The following is a 21398-nucleotide window of genomic DNA, read 5'->3' on the forward strand; positions in this document are numbered from 1 at the left end:
AGAGAGAGAGAGAGAGAGAGACGAAGAAAATGTGTGTGTGTGTGTGTGTATGTGTGTGTGTGTGTGTGTGTGTGTTTGTGTGTGTGTGTGTGTGTGTGTGTGTGTGTGTGTGTGTGTGTTTAATTTATAACCTGTGCGTGGAGTTATTGCGGGTGCAGGGAACACGGCGCCTTCTGTTCCATCCCGACGTGAGGAATAAAACCAGACACCAATAAAGCTCCCATGAATTAGTAGATATTTGGCTAACATTTCTTGCGGTGTCTTCAGAGTGAACCACTATGAAGGGAATCATTCTAAATACTTCCCATGTAGCTCGATACTTTTTTTTGTTAAGATACATTCATAAGATAATTGATAATATTGTATTCGAGGTTCTGTGAGCACAGAGTAGCGTGAAGAGGAGGGATGAAAAAGAAATGTACCCAGGTTATGTGCAGAACTGCCTTCTTGATGAAATACCGTGCTGGGAATAGAAAACGAAGGCACGGAGACCAGGTCAGAAAATCACACAGCACAAATTTGGACAGACTAGCGCTGGACAGTTGTGTAATAAAGTTTGGCGAAGCCTTTGCCTTGCCTCTGACCAGCATGTAGTGGCTGGCGAGGGCTACTGTGATGCACGAGCAGGCAACATTTTCATTTTGTGGTATTTTACCGATAGCTTTGGGAGATGGTGTAGTATAATTAATCAATTGTTTCTTTTTATAGCATCTTCTCGGCTGCTTTGAGAGTGTTACTATTTTAAGATTTTGGTTTTACAGTATTTCCTGGGTAGCTTAGAAGATGTGAAGACAAAGGAAAGGACTGACGAAAATAGATAATTACGTAGAGTGACAAATTCTTTCATCATTGAGAACAATGATCTCTGCAAAAGGCTTTGTTTCACACCGTCACATCCTCAGGCTCGACTTCAAACAACCATAGATTTAACGTCTCACAAATTCCTATGAACACATAAACGTAGGTTATTATCATGCTCACAAACTGAGCATCATAATAACCTTGGTGTCTCACAAACTCAGAGCCACAAATGGGAAGTGTTCAGATGCGTAAACACGTTATGCATGTTGAGGGATAACCTAAGCTTCGTCTATCGTCATAATTAAAATGCATTAGTATGTATCACGTAAAACTTAGAAACTGCCTTAACATCATGCCTAGTAAAGAAGCGCGTTCAAAAAAATAAAAACCGCCTTCATTGGGTTCTGTGAGAATACAGTCCGTGTGTACCAGATCGAGAATATGCTCGCTGGGATAACTTTAATGCAGTGTGTAGAAATAAACCTGCTCCATAGATGTGACGGCAGGGATTTTTAGAGACTTATCCACCATCCTCTGTTTTCTATTCCATCGGCTGAATTTCTGTCACCTTCTGTTTATTGTTTTGGCAGGACGTGGTGTTGACTGTATATTGTACCACACCCTTCTTACATCAAAGTTTAATTTTGTTTAGCTTATAGGTTGAGGTTGAGCGGACTGGTTCAATCCTGTTGTCTCGGTGCTTCCTCTGACCATCACTTCCCCGTTCATTTGTTCCCCAAGGAGCGCACTGCCGCCCAGGAGAGACCAGGGTGAAGTTTATGTTCCTGGCGTCACGTTCTTGTCAAGCCAAGGAGGCAAGGCGCTTAGGGAAGGCGTTATTGGATTGTATACATGTCGTGAGGGTTTCTCCTCGCCCTTACAAACGTTCTGCTGTCTTGCCGCTCCCGTCCCCTTATTACCACTGCTCTCTCTCCCCCCCCATGGGACTCATTACCATCCAGGGAAGACAGCTATGGTGAAAGTCACTCTCAGCGCCTTGGTCACATCACGGCGAGTTGGGGAGACGCAAGTGAAGGTCTCATTGTGCTGGAATCATGTCTTTAGCATCTTTTCTTACTTTACAGATGTCTTTTGTTTTGTGAACGCCGCCTTCCACTTCCTCTTGTCGATGGTGGAACTTGGCCTGGGTTTTCATGTCGGTATCTTGCCGCTTGTCAACACCCATTTCTTTCTCGTTTATTTATTTTACTTATATATATATATATTTTTTTTTTTTTTTTTTTTTTTTCTGTGATGGCTAACTGCTCCACCATCGTCTTGCCGCGGCGGGCTGAGGAGCACGTCCAGTGGGAGAGGATTAAACGTAGTGAAGGCATTTAGCTCCCTTGCCTCGCGTGTGCTTTGTTACTCACGGACGCGCCCCTGACCTCTTGTTGCCTCACTCACTTACAGTTTGCCGCCTTGTAGAATATGTGTACAGTAAAGTGTAGTTCTTGACTCTTCACTTCCCTTGATCTCAGCACCTCGTGTCGAACAGATAATAATGAGATCTTGTTAGGCGTGAGCTTTTCTTGTGCTGATTGTATTGTGTGTCATCCAGTCATACTCAGACCTCAAACATATATTTTTTTCCCACTTTTCATTACTTGTTACAGAGATAAAACAAGATGTGGCGCTCCATGAAGCCTCCTTCCATGTCAGAGGCGATCAGATATTCACCTCTGGTGCGTCATGCCTTGGTGAGCTGATTATATATATATATATATATATATATATATATATATATATATATATATATATATATATATATATATATATATATATATATATATACGAGTATATATATACGAGTATACACACAATAGTGACCATGATGGTTTCTCCACTCATGATCTTCACGAATCGACACTCATTGTCGGGAGTGTTCACACTGTCGCCGACAAACATTCAGCAAGAACACTGTCTCTGCACCGTCAGTGGCCTTGCCTCGTCTGGTGGTCATTAGGTGCTTGATCCGGTATGAGGCGGGTGAGGCTGTGCCAGAAAACGGTGATGACAGAGGACTGCAGTGCTGCCTCTCCCTCATTGCCGTGCATGACCCAGACCCGCTTGGCGGGGGTCAGCGTTGCCAGGACTCATAAGTGGCGTGCAGAACTCACGTGTAGTGAGCGAAACGTTTATTTCCTGACTTCAGTCAAGCTCGTCTGTCAATCTCACATATGAATATGTGAGGGACATAGAAACAGAATTTATTCCTTTTCCCCACAGCAACGGGGTCATGTGAAGCCGGCTAGAGCTGCAAGTGAGCACTATCTCTTCCTCCCAGAAACTGCCGTGAGTCGGAATCAAACTGGAGACCAAGCAATACCGTTTCCCTTGACGGGCAAGGACAATCTGTTACGCATCTCCCCATCACCTACAGAGCCACAGCAGATGCCTGTTGTTACCAGCACGAAGTCACTAGAGCTGTTACTGCAGTGTACCTGATTAGTGACTTGAACTTGTGATGCACTTACACGAACAGTATGCCTGATCTCCTATAGTGGCTAAATATATGGCTGAGTTGTCTTGCCTCTGTCACGCTACATGCTAGTCTTTCTTCCTAAGGTCTGTTGCAGTAAATCATCACATGCGTCTCTTGATGTACAGGTGCGAGCATTAGTGACCATCCCCCTGCCACTCTGTTATCAGTAATATTTCTGGTGTGACGAAATTTTTCACAAAATAAAAAATAAATAAATAAATAGATAAAATAAAAGGGTGTGGAGCCACTCATCTAATCTCGCACGTCATGCAGCTCCCAGTTCATAAGTAATACACAGGCAATTAATAACTCCATCATAATAAGCTACACTTGATCAATCGCACAGTACAAGACTCATTCTTCCTCATGGCAGTGAGATCATTGTATATATTGGTTGAGGAAATGTGACATTTTTTTTTTTCAAGGGCTTTTACTTTCGCAATTTACTAACCAAGCTTACATATCTTCATATTCTCAATGGCAAGTTCACGAGAAGAACTTTTCCAGCTTATTTCCTTATATTTTGTACTTTTTTTTCTGCTGCACAGGCTCTTAAGGATTACGATGGGATATTTTCTAATTTCGAGAACTACACAACGAGAAATCGCCTTATACTCTCTCTCTCTCTCTCTCTCTCTCTCTCTCTCTCTCTCTCTCTCTCTCTCTCTCTCTCTCTCTCTCTCTCTCTCTCTCTCTCTCTCTCTTTCCCGTTTTCTTTCACTTTCGTTGGTAGGAGCTGACGGCCGCCAGATAGATGGCCTTGCTGCAGCCCGCTTGGTAAGACTGGGAATGGGAGAGCCGGGGCAGTGGCGCGGTGGGGTTGAAGAAAACTCGAATCACGAAATGGGCATCATTACTCTTTTTTTTTTTTTTTTTCCTGGTCCTAAATGTTTCTAATTTCATCTGAATCCATTCAGGTCTGAGAGATATCACCGAGCATTCCTTATTGTCTTTCTGAGGAGAAGGGAAAGATGAATGTCTTTCCTGCAAGATAGAGCCCTACAGGTGCCTCTCGTTTAGGAATGTTGTAATTCCTCACACATCCCTCCAGAAGGTCCTAACATCATGGTCATTATATGTTACAAAGTACTGGTATTAGCTCTTGACATCCCTCCAAAAGGTCTTTACATCATGGTGATCCTGTCTCTCCCGCAGCGCCCATCCGACACTCAGGCAGCAGCTGAAAGACCTGATCTCCTCCGGACGGCTGGAAATCGCCACGGGGGGCTGGGTTATGACGGACGAGGCCAACGTGCATCTCTACGCCATGATGGACCAGCTCATCGAGGGTCAGATGTTTTTCTCGTATTTATTTATTTACTGACTGACTGACTGACTGACTGACTGACTTTTATTTAGCTGCCTACCTTTATTTATTTACCTACTTACCTGTCTACCTACCGACCGACCTACCTTCCTACCAACTTACTTACATATTTACTTGCTTATTTATTTTCTTACTTACTTACTTGCTTTCTTACTTATCTTCTGACTTATTCATTCATGTATTATTGACTTGTTTTTCATATTTTCACGTTTTGCTTTTTAGTGATTTCATTATTCATGTTCGGAGTTTTCCCGAATATTGTGCGTTTACTTCCTCTTCCTTTTGACTTCTTAGTGAATCTTTGGTATCACCGGTACACTATTTGAGTACATTTATCATATTCTCTTTCTTTTTTCAATGTTCATGTGTATAGGAAGTAATCCAAGAGTTGTAAAAGTTCAGATTCCATTGCTTTATGGTAGATAACGAAGAAAGCACGAAAAAGATAAATAAATAAAACACTTTAGCTTCAGAAGCGACTCAATGTTATCGTCCTCAAAACGTCCACAATAGGAAAGGACAGGAAATAAGAGGAAATACTCATCCAATCCAGTTCACGCGTGTTGACGACGTCCCTTAGTATTAGTGTTATTCTTAAGGAAGCTTAATTGGCTCTTACCTTGTATAAGTAAATGAACAGAGATGGTTTCAGACAGTCAGAAGTCTTTGTTTTGTTGTGAATTTCAAACAGATGTTGACAATCTGAGAATTGATTGCGTTTCACATTCATTATAGTACAATGTGAAGGTAAACTTGTGTACTGTATTGCCCTCTTTAGACTTTCACTGATCTATAATTCCTAAATATAAGTTGTCCATTGAGCACGCAATGGGAAATAAACGTATTATATCGACGGTTATTAAAAGGCGCATCAATCTTCCATCCACCATCGACCTTAACTAACGCCGCCACTCCTCTGCAGGTCACCAGTGGCTCTCCAACATCCTGGGCGTGCAGCCAGTCAGCGGATGGTCGGTGGATCCCTTCGGACACGGCGCTGCGGTGCCCTATCTGCTGCATGAGTCTGGCGTGCGGGCCATGGTGGTGCAGCGGATCCACTACGCCTGGAAACAGTGGTTAGCGGAACAGCAACTCGGAGACTTCATGTGGCGGCAGGTGTGGGACTCGTCAGGAGACTATGACATTCTTTGCCACAACCGACCATATGACATCTACTCCATCAAGCACTCGTGCGGTCCCCACCCTCAGATCTGTCTGGGTTACGACTTCAGGAAGGTAAGGCACCCTCAAAATGTCCACCTTAGGAAAGGATGGGAAATAAGAGGAAATACTCATCCAATCCAGTAATACGTGATGATGATAGTGAAAATATGATGATGATAATAACGATGATAATAATAATAATAATAATAATAACAACAACAACAACAACAACAACAACAACAACAATAATAATAATAATAATAATAATAATAATAATAATAATAATAATAATATTAGTAATAATAATCATAATAATAATAATAATAATAATAATAATAATAATAATAATAGTAGTATTAGTAGTAGTAGTTGTTGTAGTACTAGTAGTAGTAGTAACAAAAATGGGTCATTGATGTGGAAGTTAACTAATATTGACATTGGGAATTAGTTCAGCGTACTACCTTAAATTTAAGGCCTAATATTACTGCAGTAGAATCAATTCAGTCTGATGAGGAGTTAAATCTTATGAAACAACGGGATGTTTTTGTGCTAAACTATTTACACTGCATTAATGACAAGCACAGGTTGAGTTATGTGGAGGGTCAAGAGGGATGGTATGGGGAGAGGTGTAGATGCTTATCACAGACATCACAGAGAGTCTCTTACTACAGAACACCTGAGAAACACCTGAGAATGTTACGGTTGTGTTGCAGGTGCCGGGAGAGTACACGGAGTACACCATCAAGTCTGTTCCCATCGATGACCACAACGTCAAGAAGAAGGCAGAACTGCTGTTGGAGCAGTACGGAAGGACAGGCTCCCTCTACCCTCACAACGTGGTTCTCGTTCCTATCGGTGACGACTTCCGCTACGACCACGCCTCAGAGTGGGACCAGCAGTATTCCAGTTACCACAAACTCCTAACACACATCAACAGCGATCCACGCTACCACGCCACGGTGCAGTTCGGCACACTAAAGGACTATTTCGCCGAAGTACAAAACCGCATGCGTGACTACCCAAGCCTCCAGGGTGACTTCTTTGTGTACAGCGACATTTTCAGCGAAGGTCGGCCAGCGTACTGGAGCGGCTACTACACAACCCGACCATACTGGAAGGTTCTCGATCGCCAGTTAGAAGCATCGCTGCGTTCGGCTGAAATCTTGTACAGTTGGTCATATGCTTGGGCAGTGCAGGAAGGCCAAGCACGCGTTGTGCAGCTGCTGGAAAAGGACTACGAGAAGTTGGTGCGGGCCAGGCGGGCACTGGCACTATTCCAGCACCATGACGCCATCACTGGCACATCTAAGGCGTATGTAATGCACGACTACGCTGTCAAATTACATGAGAGTCTGCACGACACCTTGGCTCTGGCTGGGCAGGCGGCCGAGGCGCTGCTCCTCACCCCCGCTGCCATGGCAGCCCTGGACCACCGCGCAGCGCCGCTCCACCACCTTCATCCAGACTTTGAGAGGTCAACTTACGAGCGTCTGCCCCACAAACTGCCCCTGACAATCCCGCGCAACAGCCCACGTCTCGTGGTCATGTTCAACTCCCTGGTGCAGCGCCGCTTCGAGGTGGTGAGGGTGCTGGTGTCGTCCCTGGATGTGCGAGTCACCGATGAGCACGGTCACCAGGTGCCTATACAGATCAACCCTGTGTGGAACGACACGGGCAACGGCATGGTCATCCTCAACACTCAGTTTGAGCTTCTCTTTGTGGCGGACTTGCCAGCGCTCAGTGTGGTAACTTACTGCATCCACCAGATGGCACACCCCTCCCTCGAGAACAGAGCCTCTGTCTACTCCAACAATTACGCCCCCGCGCCAGACCCAAGTTACTCACCACCTTTTGAGACACACGACGTTCTTCCCGGAGACATCCAGCTGGAGAGCGACCATCTCAAGTTGCTGTTTGATGGCACCACTGGTATGCTGCGATCCATTACTGACAAACCCAGCGGCCGCGTGACGCAAGCCGCGGTTCGTTACGCTGCCTACCCCTCGGCACAGTTCAAGTCTGGTGCCTATCTCTTCAAGCCTGACCCTAATGCCCGTGAACCCGAGGAAGATGTGCTGGCTGGCGCCAAGCCGCGACTCTTCATCCACTCGGGTCCCGTGGCCTCAGAGTTGAGCGTTATGTTCGGCTCCGTCCTCATGCACACGACACGCATCCTGCATGTAGCCCACCGCCCCCTGGCCTCGGCTGTCTACATGGAGAATCTGTTCAACCTCGGCGGCAGATACAACAGCACAGAGACCCCGGGCTTCCCTCCACACTTCCGGGAGACTGAAATGTTCATGCGCGTCATGACAGACATCGATAATGGGGCTGAGCCAACCTTCTACACGGATCAGAGTGGCTTACACATGCAAAAGCGCGTCAGGGTTCAGCGCATCGGCATTCAGGGCAATTATTTCCCCATCACCTCGGCGGCTATGATTGAAGATGGCGCCGGACCAGGTCGCCGTCTCACCCTCCTCACAGACCACGCCGCGGGGGCCGCCTCCTGGCAGCAGGGGTGGCTGGAAGTGATGGTGGAGCGCCGCACCTTCTATGACGACGCGCGGGGCATGGGGGAGGGCGTCACTGACCAGAAGCGCACTATGGGCCGTTACTGGTTGTTGCTGGAGGAAACCCGCGCCCCTGAACCCGTGGCACGGCTTTCCCTGGCAGCGCACCACCTCTCCAACAGCCTCAACTACCCCGTCACTCAGCTCATCAACGAGGGACTTGACGCCGACCAGCTCAAGGCAGCAGCTCACCTCATCACGCGGCCGCTGCCCTGCCCGCTGCACCTCATGACCTTCCGCACGCTGGCCGAGCCCCAGTACCCGAGCCTCCTGCCTTCCCGCACGGCCCTCATGGTGATCCAGAACCAGGCGCCTTCCTGCTCTACTTCGGCCTCTGTGGCTACTTGCACCGGCTTGGGTGATTCTCCCTTCCCAGGCACGGAGCTCACAATCCAGGTAGGCACACAGTAACTCCACCCTCACCTCCCTGCAGAAAATGCTGTTTGGGGAAACGGTGATCTGTCTCGTCACTCTTCTTCTTTTACCCCAGTCAGCTATGATATTACCCCCAACCACAGCCTCAGACATCATTCGCACTGCCCTTCATCAGACACTTTACCTCTCACCTTCCTTACCCATTCTTCGTTAAGCCATTCGTGGTTTTGACAGAGTGGCATCTCCTGTTACTATCTTATCGTTATGTATTCACCCACGGGGCACGCAACAAAGAAAAGGAGATCTGTTACATACAAATCATTAGCCCCATATCTTGAAGGTGCCAGAATACGGAGGGCGAAGTACAAAATTTACTCAGTTCTTCCCTTGCACTCACAATCTCCAAGGACAAGTTCTTACGAATTTATGAACTACTATTTAGTGCACTGTTTTGTACACGACAAGGTGCTACTATTTTGTACACGACAAGGTTCTTCAGGAGTAAGTTATTTATCAATATGAGACCAGTCAATGCCTTTAAACGTCTCCATTTGGACCTGTGTATCACTTTTTATTAAATTTTCTTAGATTCTATTACTTATAAAATTATGCAAACTGTAGTAGTAATACCACGACTACTGGTACTACTAATACTTATAATAATAATGATAACAATAACAATAATGATCTTCCCAGGTGTCCGGGCTCCAGCGTGTCTCCCTGACGGCCACATCAAGTCGAGGACCACTTAACTCCCTCCCGGACCTGAGTGTGCCCCACCACAACCTACGCGCCGTCACCCTCACCTTCCCGCAGCCCCCGCCTCCGCCGCCTCCACCTGCTTAATAAAACTGTGCCCCGCCTTGACACAGTCTCTCATTCCTCACCCCTTACCACTACCACTACCACCATCACTAGTTTCTGTCTGTCTGTGTCTGTCTGTTGTTCTGTCTGTCAGTCTGTTTGCTCGTTTGTCTCTCTCTCTCTCTCTCTCTCTCTCTCTCTCTCTCTCTCTCTCTCTCTCTCTCTCTCTCTCTCTCTCTCTCTCTCTCTCTCTCTCTCTCTCTCTCTCTCTCTCTCTCGGTTATCAGTCAGTCTATGAAGCCAAAGTTCACCTATATACATTTTATTAAGCATATAAACATATGAATATTAAAACTTGTTCTCAAACTTTTATATGTAAACAGTTTATAGAAGATGTGGAATTTTTGAAAATTAAAAAAAAGCTAAAATAACGGATCTTTAATAACTTAACCCAGAACCACAAACTGTTTAGCACCAAGTAAGTGCCACTACAGTTTTGATATATAAGAAAGGTATTCTTATAGTTTTTGCTGTTTTAGTACTTTCAGTATGTTAATTGCATTTGTATGAGTGAGTTGGATCATATTCTTGATACATATTTTTCTAATATATACACTTTAATTAATTGAATGTTATTTCTGTGTTCTTATACTGTTAAAAGAAATAATAAAAAGAAAATGTTCCACTACGTATTATGAACAAAATAATGACCCTCAGTTTTAGCCATCAATACCATATATATATATATATATATATATATATATATATATATATATATATATATATATATATATATATATATATATATATATATATATATATATATATATATATATATATATATGACGTGATGAATGTGGTGCAGCGGGAGGAGTGGTGTGTATGTGTTGGCGCATCACAGCCTTGTCTGGGAGGGATTCGTGTCATAATTGTTACTGATTTAATATTTTATCTCATCACTATAGGAAATAAGCTTTATCATTGACATTTCAATTATCTGAGGTGCAAACTGAACAAGTATTTAATGATATTTATATACTTTTTATATTATTTGACACATCATGAAACGATTTGTCTGCCTCTCTCCTGTCGTTGTGACAATGGGACTTGCTACCAGACATTTGTTTTGACATAAATAAATATGCTTGTCACCTACATGCCGCACATGGTGGCGTGCACAGTAATGAGCGGAGCGCCAATTAAATGATCCCAGATTAGCGAGGCAGTGAACCTTCAACGATTACCGTTTCCCTGCATATGCAACAAACACGGGGATTAACTGAAGGAATTAATAATCCACTTTATTATATAATCTACTGTGCATATAGACATCATAATAATTAACTTGCTGTGTTGCACTATTGGTTCCTGACGCAGTGAGACGATTCGGAACCGTCTCGTTTGCTTCGGTCGACATTCGCTCTTCGTCACCCTCCATCCACACGACAGAGGAGCCGCACCGCCGCCACCACCATCACCGCAGCTGCCGTCCACCGCCTGCTGAAGGACGCCTCACTGTAAGTCATTTGGAAATACGCTGATGTTGCTTTGAGTTCGCGTTGGGGGAAATATCTAATCACGCCAGTGTTATGAAATGCCTGGTGTAGGGAACGTGCGTTGGTTGATTGATTGTTTAATGTACGTGCCAGAGGTTACAGGGTACATCCTCGTGCCGTGTATACTTGGCAGTGTATGAAAGTATGATAACTCCAGACACTTTTGGCATTGGTTAAAAAAAAAGTTATATACACTTTTAAATACCATTATAATATATTTCATAATGCTATATACTTTCATGTACACCAAATCACTGAGAATGTGATTTTGCATACCTTACTCAATTTTGTGAATTTCATACTCCGGTGGAGATTAGTCGTCTCTGAAATAGAGTTCTGTGCTACAGGAAACAGCCTTGTAGTATCCTCCGCCTTTATTCTCCCGGTTTTGGGTTCGCGCAGCGGTGCCAGAGGAGATGTTTAACTGTTAGAGAATGAGTTTGGAGGTTGGAACCGTGACGCGATATGCTGATGTGCTAGTGTACGCTGAGAGCTTCTCAACCAATGAGGAAACTGGGGAAAACAATCTGCCAATCACACGACTTACTGTCCGCAGTGGGCATAAATAATGCCTGGTGTGATAAGGCTTTACGTTACGCGGCCGCCATCTACGTGGCAGGGAATAGCATTGACCCGAGTTGTGCCATAAAGCAGTGCTCGTGACGTAGATGTGTGGCCACAGTCTTGTGATGACGTGAAGTCTTTGTGAGGCACGGGTCGTGGTAAGTTCTAACAAGAATGACATTTGCGTAGTTATAGGTTGAAAAATTCGATAGTGTAAGGTGGAGGGTCTATTGATTCTAAACACAAAATAACAGATAATTAATAGAGTAAAAGTGAGGAATTAACCATCAGTGGAAATCCTCTTCCATACGTGACACTTGTATTCAGACGTGTGATTAAAAGTAATGTAATAACATGTTGAAGTCGGTAAACCTCAGCTAGCGAGTTGCCAGAAGCATATTTTCGTTCTGTAGTGCTTTTTGGACGTGGTTTTCAAATTTATATACCTATATTTGTCTTGACACTAGAAATAAACAGTGAAATGGCAAACGATGGTTAAGTGTCGTTACATTGCTGGTCCTCCTCGCGCCCTCAAACGCACAAGGAGTATTGTTAATAACCGGACGGTGTGTGTGTGTGTGTGTGTGTGTGTTTTAACAACCGAACGGTGTTTAGGTAGGTTCGTGTGCGTTTGCACGCACGCGTCTTTTAACAACCGAACGTGTTTAGGTTGTGATGTGTGTGTGTGTGTGTGTGTGTCGTTTCGGCAGTAGACACCTGCCGAAACGATAATTACTCCCAGTGAGGTCTAAAGCGCTGTTCAGGGGGTGCTGTGAACTTATCATTAAACCCAAACCCAGCTGTGACCTCACTGAACGTTTCCCTTTGTGTCTCACAACACGAGGGGGCAGTCACAACGTGGCCTCTAAAGACAACTCTCTTCCTCCACACAAAACTACAGGCACCTAATAACACACTCACCCTTCACTCAAAAATTTTAAAATCATCATGGCGACTCCTACACCAGCCTCAGAGTCCCTATCTGGGGAGGGGACCATAAATGTCCCCAGGTCGGACTGCCTTTCTGTCGACGACTCTAAGTGTCTTGACACCCCTCCTCAACTTTTTCTTCATTAACTTGTGCAACATTCGCGGTCTAAGATCTAATTTTCAATCTGCAGAAACACCACCTCTCCTCTTCTAAACCTCATCTTCTTTTCCTCACTGAAACTCAGGTGTCTGAGGCAACTGACAGTAGCCCCTTTTCTGTTCCCTCCTACTTTCTCTATCCTCATTTTCGATCAAAGCTGGATGCTGCGTTTATGTGCGCAATGACTTAACTTGCTCTCGTGCCCACGTTCTTGAATCTTTCGAGTTTTCCACCATCTGGCTACGACTACAGAGTCACTCTCAAACTAAATTTATCTGTGCTGTATTCCTCTCACGTAACTCTTCTGACTATAAGAAATTCTTTGACTACTTAACTTCCAAAGTGGAGCACATTCTGACACTCTTCCCTTTTGCAGAGATCTCCATTCTTGGAGACTTCAATGTTCACCACCAGCTTTGGCTTTCCTCTCCCTTCACTGACCATCCTGGTGAACTAGCCTTCAACTTTGCTATCTTCCATGACCTAGAGCAATTGGTGCAACACCCTACTCGTATTCCTGACCGTCTTGGAGATACGCCCAACATCTTGACCTTTTCCTGACCTCTAATCATTCTGCTTATGCTGTTACCCTTTCTTCTGCATTGGGCTCCTCCGATCACAATCTCATATCTGTAACTTGTCCTATCGCTCCAATCCCTCCTCAGGATCCCCCTAAGCGAAGGTGCCTCTAGCGTTTTGCCTCTGCTAGTTGGGGGGACTTGAGGAGGCATTTTGCTGATTTTCCTTGGAATGACTACTGGATCCGTGTCCGACACTGCACAGATGGTGGTAAAAAGCTGTACGAACATAAACTATCGCTGAATCGTCAGGAAAATGTAATTTTTGCAGAGACGTTACGCGCGTCATAGTACGTCATGAACTGGGGATCATGAGCATTAGTACCCTCCCTGTAAACAAACACACGAACAAACGCAGTTTACGCTTAGTTGATGGAGTAGTGAAGAGCTTGCTGGACTTAGAAAAAGAAATAAAAAATTCAAGACGCTGCACATTCTCGGAACTATTACAGCCACATAAAACTCATTCTCCCGAAAAAAAAAAAATTTTACATTTGTGGCAAGGCCAGTGTGTCCTACACAAGTAAATTTCGTTATTATGCGTGATACGGAGTTATTATAAAGAAAAACCTAAATTGCACACGTTTCAACCCATCAATGTCACTAGTATTCTCTCTGCCAATTGGGTGTTATTTCCTCAAAAACCCATTCATTATTAACTAACACACACACACACCCCTAGACACCGTTCGGTTGTTAAAACGACACATACACACACCCCTAGACACCGATCGGTTGTTAAAACACACACACACACACAAACACTTAGACATCGTTCGGCTGTTAAAACGACACACACACACACACACACACACACACACACCTAAACATCGTTTGTTTTTTGTTTTTTTTATGTAGGAGGGACACTGACTAAGGGCAACAAAAATCCAATAAAAAAATGCCCACTGAAATGCCAGTCCCATAAAAGGGTCCAAAGCGGTAGTCAAAAACTGAAGGATAAGTGTCTTGAAACCTCCCTCTTGAAGGAATTCGAGTCATAGGAAGGTGGAAATACAGAAGCAGGGAGTTCCAGAGTTTACCAGAGAAAGGGATGAATGATTGAGAATCTGGTTAACTCTTGCGTTAGAGAGGTGGATAGAATAGGGGTGAGAGAAAGAAGAAAGTCTTGTGCAGCGAGGCCGCGGGAGGAGGGAAGGCATGCAGTTAGCAAGATCAGAAGAGCAGTTAGCATGAAAATAGCGGTAGAAGACAGCTAGAGATGCAACATTGTGGTAATGAGAGAGAGGCTGAAGACAGTCAGATAGAGGAGAGGAGGTGATGAGACGAAAAGCTTTTGATTCCACCCTGTCTAGAAGAGCAGTATAAGTGGAATCCCCCTGACATGTGAAGCATACTCCATACATGGACGGATAAGGTCCTTGTACAGAGTTAGCAGCTGTAGGAGTGAGAAAAACTGGAGACGTCTCAGAACGCCTAACTTCATAGAAGCTATTCTAGCTAGAGATGAAATGTGAAGTTTCCAGTTCAGATTATAAGTAAAGAGGATGTTCGGTGTAGAAGAGGGGGACGGTTGAGTGTCACTGAAGAAGAGGGGATAGTTGTCTGGAAGGTTGTGTCGAGTTGATAGATGGAGGAACTGAGATTTTGAGTAATTGAACAATACCAAGTTTGCTCTGCCCCAATCAGAAATTTTAGAAAGATCAGAAGTCAAGCGTTCTGTGGCTTCCCTGCGTGAAATGTTTACTTCCTGAAGGGTTGGACGTCTATGAAAAGATATGAAAAAGTGCAGGGTAGTATCATCAGCGTAGGAGTGGATAGGACAAGAAGTTTGGTTTAGAAGATCATTAATGAATAATAAGAAGAGAGTGGGTGACAGGACAGAACCCTGAGGAACACCACTGTTAATAGATTTAGGAGAACAGTGACCGTCTACCACAGCAGCAATAGAACGGTCAGAAAGGAAACTTGAGATGAAGTTACAGAGAGAAGGATAGAAGTCGTAGGAGGGTAGTTTGGAAATCAAAGCTTTGTGCCAGACTCTATCAAAAGCTATTGATATGTCCAAGGCAACAGCAAAAGTTTCACCAAAATCTCTAAAAGAGGATGACCAAGACTCAGTAAGGAAAGCCAGAAAATCACCAGTAGAGCGGCCTTGACGGAACCCATTCTGGCGATCAGATAAAAGGTTGTGAAGAGATAGATGTTTAAGAAACTTCCTGTTGAGGATAGATTAAAAAACTTTAGATAGGCAGGAAATTAAAGCAATAGGACGGTAGTTTGAGGGATTAGAACGGTCACCCTTTTTAGTAACAGGCTGAATGTAGGCAAACTTCCAGCAAGAAGGAAAGGTAGATGTTGACAGACAGAGCTGAAAGAGTTTGACTAGGCAAGGTGCAAGCACGGAGGTACAGTTTCGGAGAACAATAGGAGGGACCCCATCAGGTCCATAAGCCTTCCGAGGGTTTAGGCCAGCAAGGGCATGGAAAACACCATTGCGAAGAGTTTTAATATGTAGCATGAAGTAGTCAGAGGGTGGAGGAGACGGAGGAACAAGCCCAGAATCGTCCAAGGTAGGGTTTTTAGCAAAGGTTTGAGCTAAGAGTTCAGCTTTAGAAATAGATGTGATAGTAGTGGTGCCATCTTGTTGAAATAAAGGAGGGAAAGAAGAAGAAGCAAAGTTATTGGAGATATTTTTGGTTAGATGCCAGAAGTCACGAGGGGAGTTAGATCTTGAAAGGTTTTGACACTTCCTGTTAATGAAGGAGTTTTTGGCTAGTTAGAGAACAGACTTGGCATGGTTCCGGGCAGAAATATAAAGTGCATGAGATTCTGCTGATGGAAGTCTTAAATACCTTTTGTGGGCCACCTCTCTATCATGTGTAGCACGAGAACAAGCTGTGTTAAACCAAGGTTTGGATGGTTTAGGTCGAGAAAAAAAGTGAGGAATGTACGCCTCTATGTCAGACACTATCACCTCTGTTATGCGCTCAGCACACAAAGACGGGTCTCGGACACGGATGCAGTAGTCATTCTGAGGAAAATCAGCAAAATACCTCCTCAGGTCCCCCCAACTGGCAGAGGCAAAACACTAGAGGTACCTCCGCTTAGGGGAATCCTGAGGAGAGATTGGAGTGATAGGACAAGATACAGGTTAGATTTAAGAAATATCCTTATGTGGGGGTATAGGGGGCGGGGCGATGTCCAGCTGGCTAAATTACGTCAGTGTCCGTATTTTAGGGGATTTCGCTCAAAAGATTTTTTTCTTTTCATTTTTTGAAAGCCCATATTTCAAATTTTCTTCCATTCCCCCCCCAAAAAAAAAAAAAATCCCACAGTACCCAAGCTTGTTTGAGGGTTTGTGTGGCAGGGGAGAGGAGGGTAAAGGTAAGACTGAGATAGTATAAAGAATTATCGCAGTTTGTACTGAGGGAAAAATTTCATATTGAACAATTAATTTGCATCTGGTATACGCGCTCACATTAGAGGGGCGTAGAGGGTAGAGTGAGTTGTTTAAAATAGTTTGGTATTTACACTTCTTCTGTCCTGCATCCGACTAGTCTGCCAGTATTTTTTTTTATTATTGTTTTGAAACTAACAATCTTTTACTCAGCCTAAACCTTACTTCACCTAGTCATTCACACCTCATGGTTGGACTTAGAAAATGTTGAGAAGCACTAAAATATAAAAATATAAAACACGGTGGAAGGACATTCGCACGGAGTTGTTTTCTTGATCCATTTCTATAACAGCATATTCCATAGACAGAACAGCAATACTAATTTGTCAATATATATATATATATATATATATATATATATATATATATATATATATATATATATATATATATATATATATATATATATATATATATATATATATATATATATATATATATATATAGGTTTATTGACCACAACATTTGTTGATTCCTGTCGAACTTGTTCCTGGGAGGCGGAGCAATTTGACGCGACACGTGCCGGCTCTTAACACCCTGCGCACCTCAGACCACCAGAGGGTGCTTGCGTCGTGCAGCTGTTTCAACAATGTGTGTGTGTGTGTGTGTGTGTAGAGATCATCATCCAGAAATATGATGTGGGCCTTTGTTGCTGGTCCACAGCTCGTACTTGTCAGCTGGGATCGCTTGGGCTAGTTTCCGTAGGAAGTCTGGCTTGCCTGTCTAGGCGGAACGCCAGATACACCCCATTTTAACGCGTCCACAAGGATTCGTCCGTCCGTGTGTGTACCCTCCTCGAACTTTTCCGTGCTCTGATGGTTGTTGTGTTGGGATAGTAGCAGTAGCTCCTTGGTTTTCTTTTTAAGGGCGCTTTTTATTTGGGATATGCTAGGCGACATGTTTGCGGAGATGGGAGTTTAAGGGCATCTTTGGATGCTAGGTCTGCCATCTCACTTCTAGCGATTCTTACGTGGGTCGGTATCCAGTTCAAGTGTATATTTCTTCTTTGTGTTAGCTGTTGTGAATATTCCCGTGATGTTTATGTTGTCAGTTGGTGTTGGGTTCCGCAGTGCCTGTATGGCTCTGAGAGAGTCAGTGTTTAATTATGTGATTAAGTTATGGCCCGGGGACCGTATTTATAAAACTGTGACCCTGCCAGATCGACTGGCACTGACAGCAGAGAGAAGGCGGCACTGTCACTCTCACTGACGGATGAGCCTGATAAACCTAGTTAACGCTTTCCGCGTGGGTAAGTTGCTTGTCGCCACCTGTTGACGCCTGCAAGACCACCACTGTCTCCTCTGTCCAGGAGAGGCGCGCCCTGCCGCCGGAGACATGACGATGGGCGCGGTGCTTGTGCCGCTGGCTGTTCTTGGCACACTGACAGGACAGGGGGCATGTGGGTATTCCCGCCACACTGTGATAACTTGAAAAATAGCCAGCTTCCCGCAAGACGAACTCGGGCTGATCACGACATCCGAGCGCCACCGCCTCCCCGAATGGAATTTAATTGCTGTCCCCAAAAACAGTTACATTTTTTTAGAATTGATATATTTTTTTTCCAAGGACTATAAAATATACTACTTTTCAATAATAAATCAATTATTCACATCGTTCCTCTCTCTCTCTCTCTCTCTCTCTCTCTCTCTCTCTCTCTCTCTCTCTCTCTCTCTCTCTCTCTCTCTCTCTCTCTCTCTCTCTCTCTCTCTCTCTCTCCTCCTCCTCCTCCTATCTTTAGGAAAGATATAGACAAGCTGAAGAGAGTCCAAAGAAGAATTGCCAAGTTGATCCCGCGACTACGGAACAAGCCTTATGAGGAGTGCTTGAGGGAACTCGACTTGTTCAGTTTAGAAAAAACGGCGAATGCGAGGAGACTTAATTGAACTGTTTAAAATGTGTCGGGGCTTTGATAACGTAAATGTAAACAGCTATCTCGCCATTGACAGTTCCAACACCACTAGAAATAATAGTTACAAGATTATAGGTAAGCGTTTCAGACCACACGAGGCTAAGCATTATTTTTTCAATAGAATTGTAAATGTCTGGAACTCTCTCCCAGCACATATTGTCGATAGTAATACAATAGAAACTTAAACAAAGGTTGGACAATCACCTCGCATCAACACCTCATATAACGTACTTAGCGCCTACATTTTTTTTTTTTTTTTATATACTAAATAGTATCATTTCTCTTTCATCCTTTCCTGTCACATCTTAGCCTTTCCTTCTTCATGTACTCTCTTGTTTTCCTTCCTTGAATCCTAGTGTCCTCCAGCCTCTAACTCTTAGAATTTGTAGTGGTAGTGGTAGAATAGGCACACAGACAGCCTCGTTAGGCCCAGTAGGGTTGTTGTTGTCTGTTATTTCCTTTGTATTCCTTTTTATTCCTCCTCCTCCTGCTCCTCCTCCTCCTCCTCCTCCTCCTCCTCCTCCTCCTCCTTAATGATACGGCACCAGCAACATAATTATTGAGTCTTTTCTAGCCAGCTACCTCTCCACTGTCGATCCATATCAAGTATGCGCCGAGTTTCAGAAGTAGTGTATGACAACTTAAATATTACGATGTCACTGTGTGCCTGCATGAAAGAATGGACTCAGTAGAGGGGAAACCAAGAGAAAGGATTGAGGCAAGGAAAAGAAATAAGGTTGGATGAGGATGTATCAAAGTAAATATAGCTGTCATTGCATATCCTCTTTGACATGAGCATACCAAAATTATTCGTGTCAGAAGAACTGTATGCAAGAGTCTAAGTGAAAATGAGTTATGACTGATGTCTGCGTTGTAGGTATGAATGTTGTGTCACTTTGCTGCATTTCATGTAGAGAAGCCCTACACGTGATGGCAAAACCTGGCTGCTGCTTTGTCCAGGTATAAGATTTAAATCAAGTTTGTATGTTTGCACTGAAGAGATCTTGTGTTTCCATTATGAATATTCATAAGTCTCCCGTTTTTTTTTTTTTTTTCTTAATTATCCCTCTGCATCCTTTCCACATGTCATACACCACCTCAGTCTGCCTCTTCACATTACATCTACAACTCAATAATTTTGGTTGTATTCTTGGTTGTCTCACTGGCTACACATAAAGTGCTCTTGGACTCGGCATTCTTCCACTCATGTACTCTCTCATGATCAGGCTGATCTTTTTCTCCTTCCTATTTTTTTTTTTTTTTTTTTTTTCAGGAATACTTTCATGGTCCGTTGGTGCTCTTTTTTGTGGCCCATCATCTGTCCACACCAAGAATGTGTCTCATCATTCAAGCCTCCCTCCAGAACTGAAGTAAGCCATTTCTCTCACGCTTAACATTTCATTTCCTATCTCTCACCATATATCCTACACTGCACTACACTACAGTACCATGTGCTGCACATCTTCACCCCACCATTACATATTTTGCATATTTTCTTTCTCTGATTTTTTCACCTATTTATTTTATTGATTTTGATTTTTTCTTTAACATTTCACTTTCCAAACTAATATTTCTAACCCTGAATTTTATTTGTTTGAGAGAGAGAGAGAGAGAGAGAGAGAGAGAGAGAGAGAGAGAGAGAGAGAGAGAGAGAGAGAGAGAGAGAGAGAGAGAGAGAGAATTCCTATTATTGAAACATGTCAAATATCTGCAATTCATGCTGAATCTCCTTAATGTCAAAATTGCACCCTGTCAGTTATATCATCTTTGAGAAAAGGAAAAAGTTGCAAGGGTCCCACAGACCCACATTTCATCCCCAGTGATGAGCATCAAAATGGTTATGGCATCCAGGGCATACTGATGGAATTTTTGCCAGCTTTCAGCCTGATACCCCTTCTGTTCACAAGTCAGAAACCTGAGGATGAACTTTCCAGCTATGTTCAAGTCAGACATGAGGACTGCCTGCCCTGTTCTGTATGACACTGATGATAATATCCTTAATGAATCTCTGACAATCCTTATGCACTAGTTGTCATATTACTTACATTTTTGTGGCCTTAGCTCAGGAAAGGTAGTCCGTTTCTCTTGCCATCTTTGATGTTCTGCCAATCTTGAAGCACATGTGCCACTCAGAACACCTTGCATGAGTCACTGCTTCATATTTAGAAACATACCAAATCATGTGAAAAGGTGTGCAGATTTGCCAGTTTTGATACAGAATTTGGTATCTCATCTCTGCTTTAGTTAGCATTCCATGATGAAATCACAAATATGTCTATACACTTGGTCACAAAAATTTGTGGCACAGTTCTTGTTCATAAAATCAAGACTACTTGGTAACTGTTACTCCTCTGCCATCTATTGCACGCTATGGTAGTCTCATTACTTTTTTCTTATCTCCTTGTGTACCATACATGTACTTTTTATATGCCTTCTCCATACATCTATCATTCCTTTCTATCCCACAAATGTACTACTTTCCTGTTTTCTCCCATTTCATTTTATCTAATTACCTGCCATTTCACATAATTTTATACTGGCTGCTTTTTTGGTTTCATATTCCCTATGTATCCACCTATAATCATCCATTCTTTAAAAACTCATCTTATATCTAAGCAATTCTTTCTACAGATTTACTCTAGCCAACGTCTCCCCTAATGATTGCCAAAGCTGCATTCCTGTTTCTATCTATAGCTATTTTCTTAATTTAATTAATTCTTAATTTAACTTCAAAACACCCATTTTACACTTCCC

The 21398-nt window shown here is 43.5% G+C and overlaps 1 protein-coding gene and 1 long non-coding RNA gene across 2 annotated transcripts in view; both read left to right on the plus strand.

Moving 5' to 3' along the window:
* The window catches only part of LOC135110889 (alpha-mannosidase 2-like), a 10043-nt gene extending 257 nt beyond the window's left edge, over positions 1-9786 (plus strand). The window contains exons 2-5 of the mRNA XM_064023510.1: positions 4442-4575; positions 5536-5849; positions 6491-8746; positions 9422-9786. Of these exons, the coding sequence (XP_063879580.1) occupies positions 4442-4575; positions 5536-5849; positions 6491-8746; positions 9422-9571 (2854 nt within the window). The 3' untranslated portion in view covers positions 9572-9786. The remainder of the gene's footprint in view (positions 1-4441; positions 4576-5535; positions 5850-6490; positions 8747-9421) is intronic.
* Positions 9787-10944: 1158 nt separating this feature from the next.
* On the plus strand, positions 10945-20660 carry LOC135110891 (uncharacterized). The gene is made up of 3 exons (XR_010273485.1): positions 10945-11046; positions 19918-20014; positions 20521-20660. It is a non-coding gene; the product is annotated as an uncharacterized LOC135110891 (long non-coding RNA).
* Positions 20661-21398: the final 738 nt, after the last annotated feature.

Source organism: Scylla paramamosain, chromosome 21, assembly GCF_035594125.1.
Source record: "Scylla paramamosain isolate STU-SP2022 chromosome 21, ASM3559412v1, whole genome shotgun sequence".
Lineage (NCBI taxonomy): Eukaryota > Metazoa > Arthropoda > Malacostraca > Decapoda > Portunidae > Scylla > Scylla paramamosain.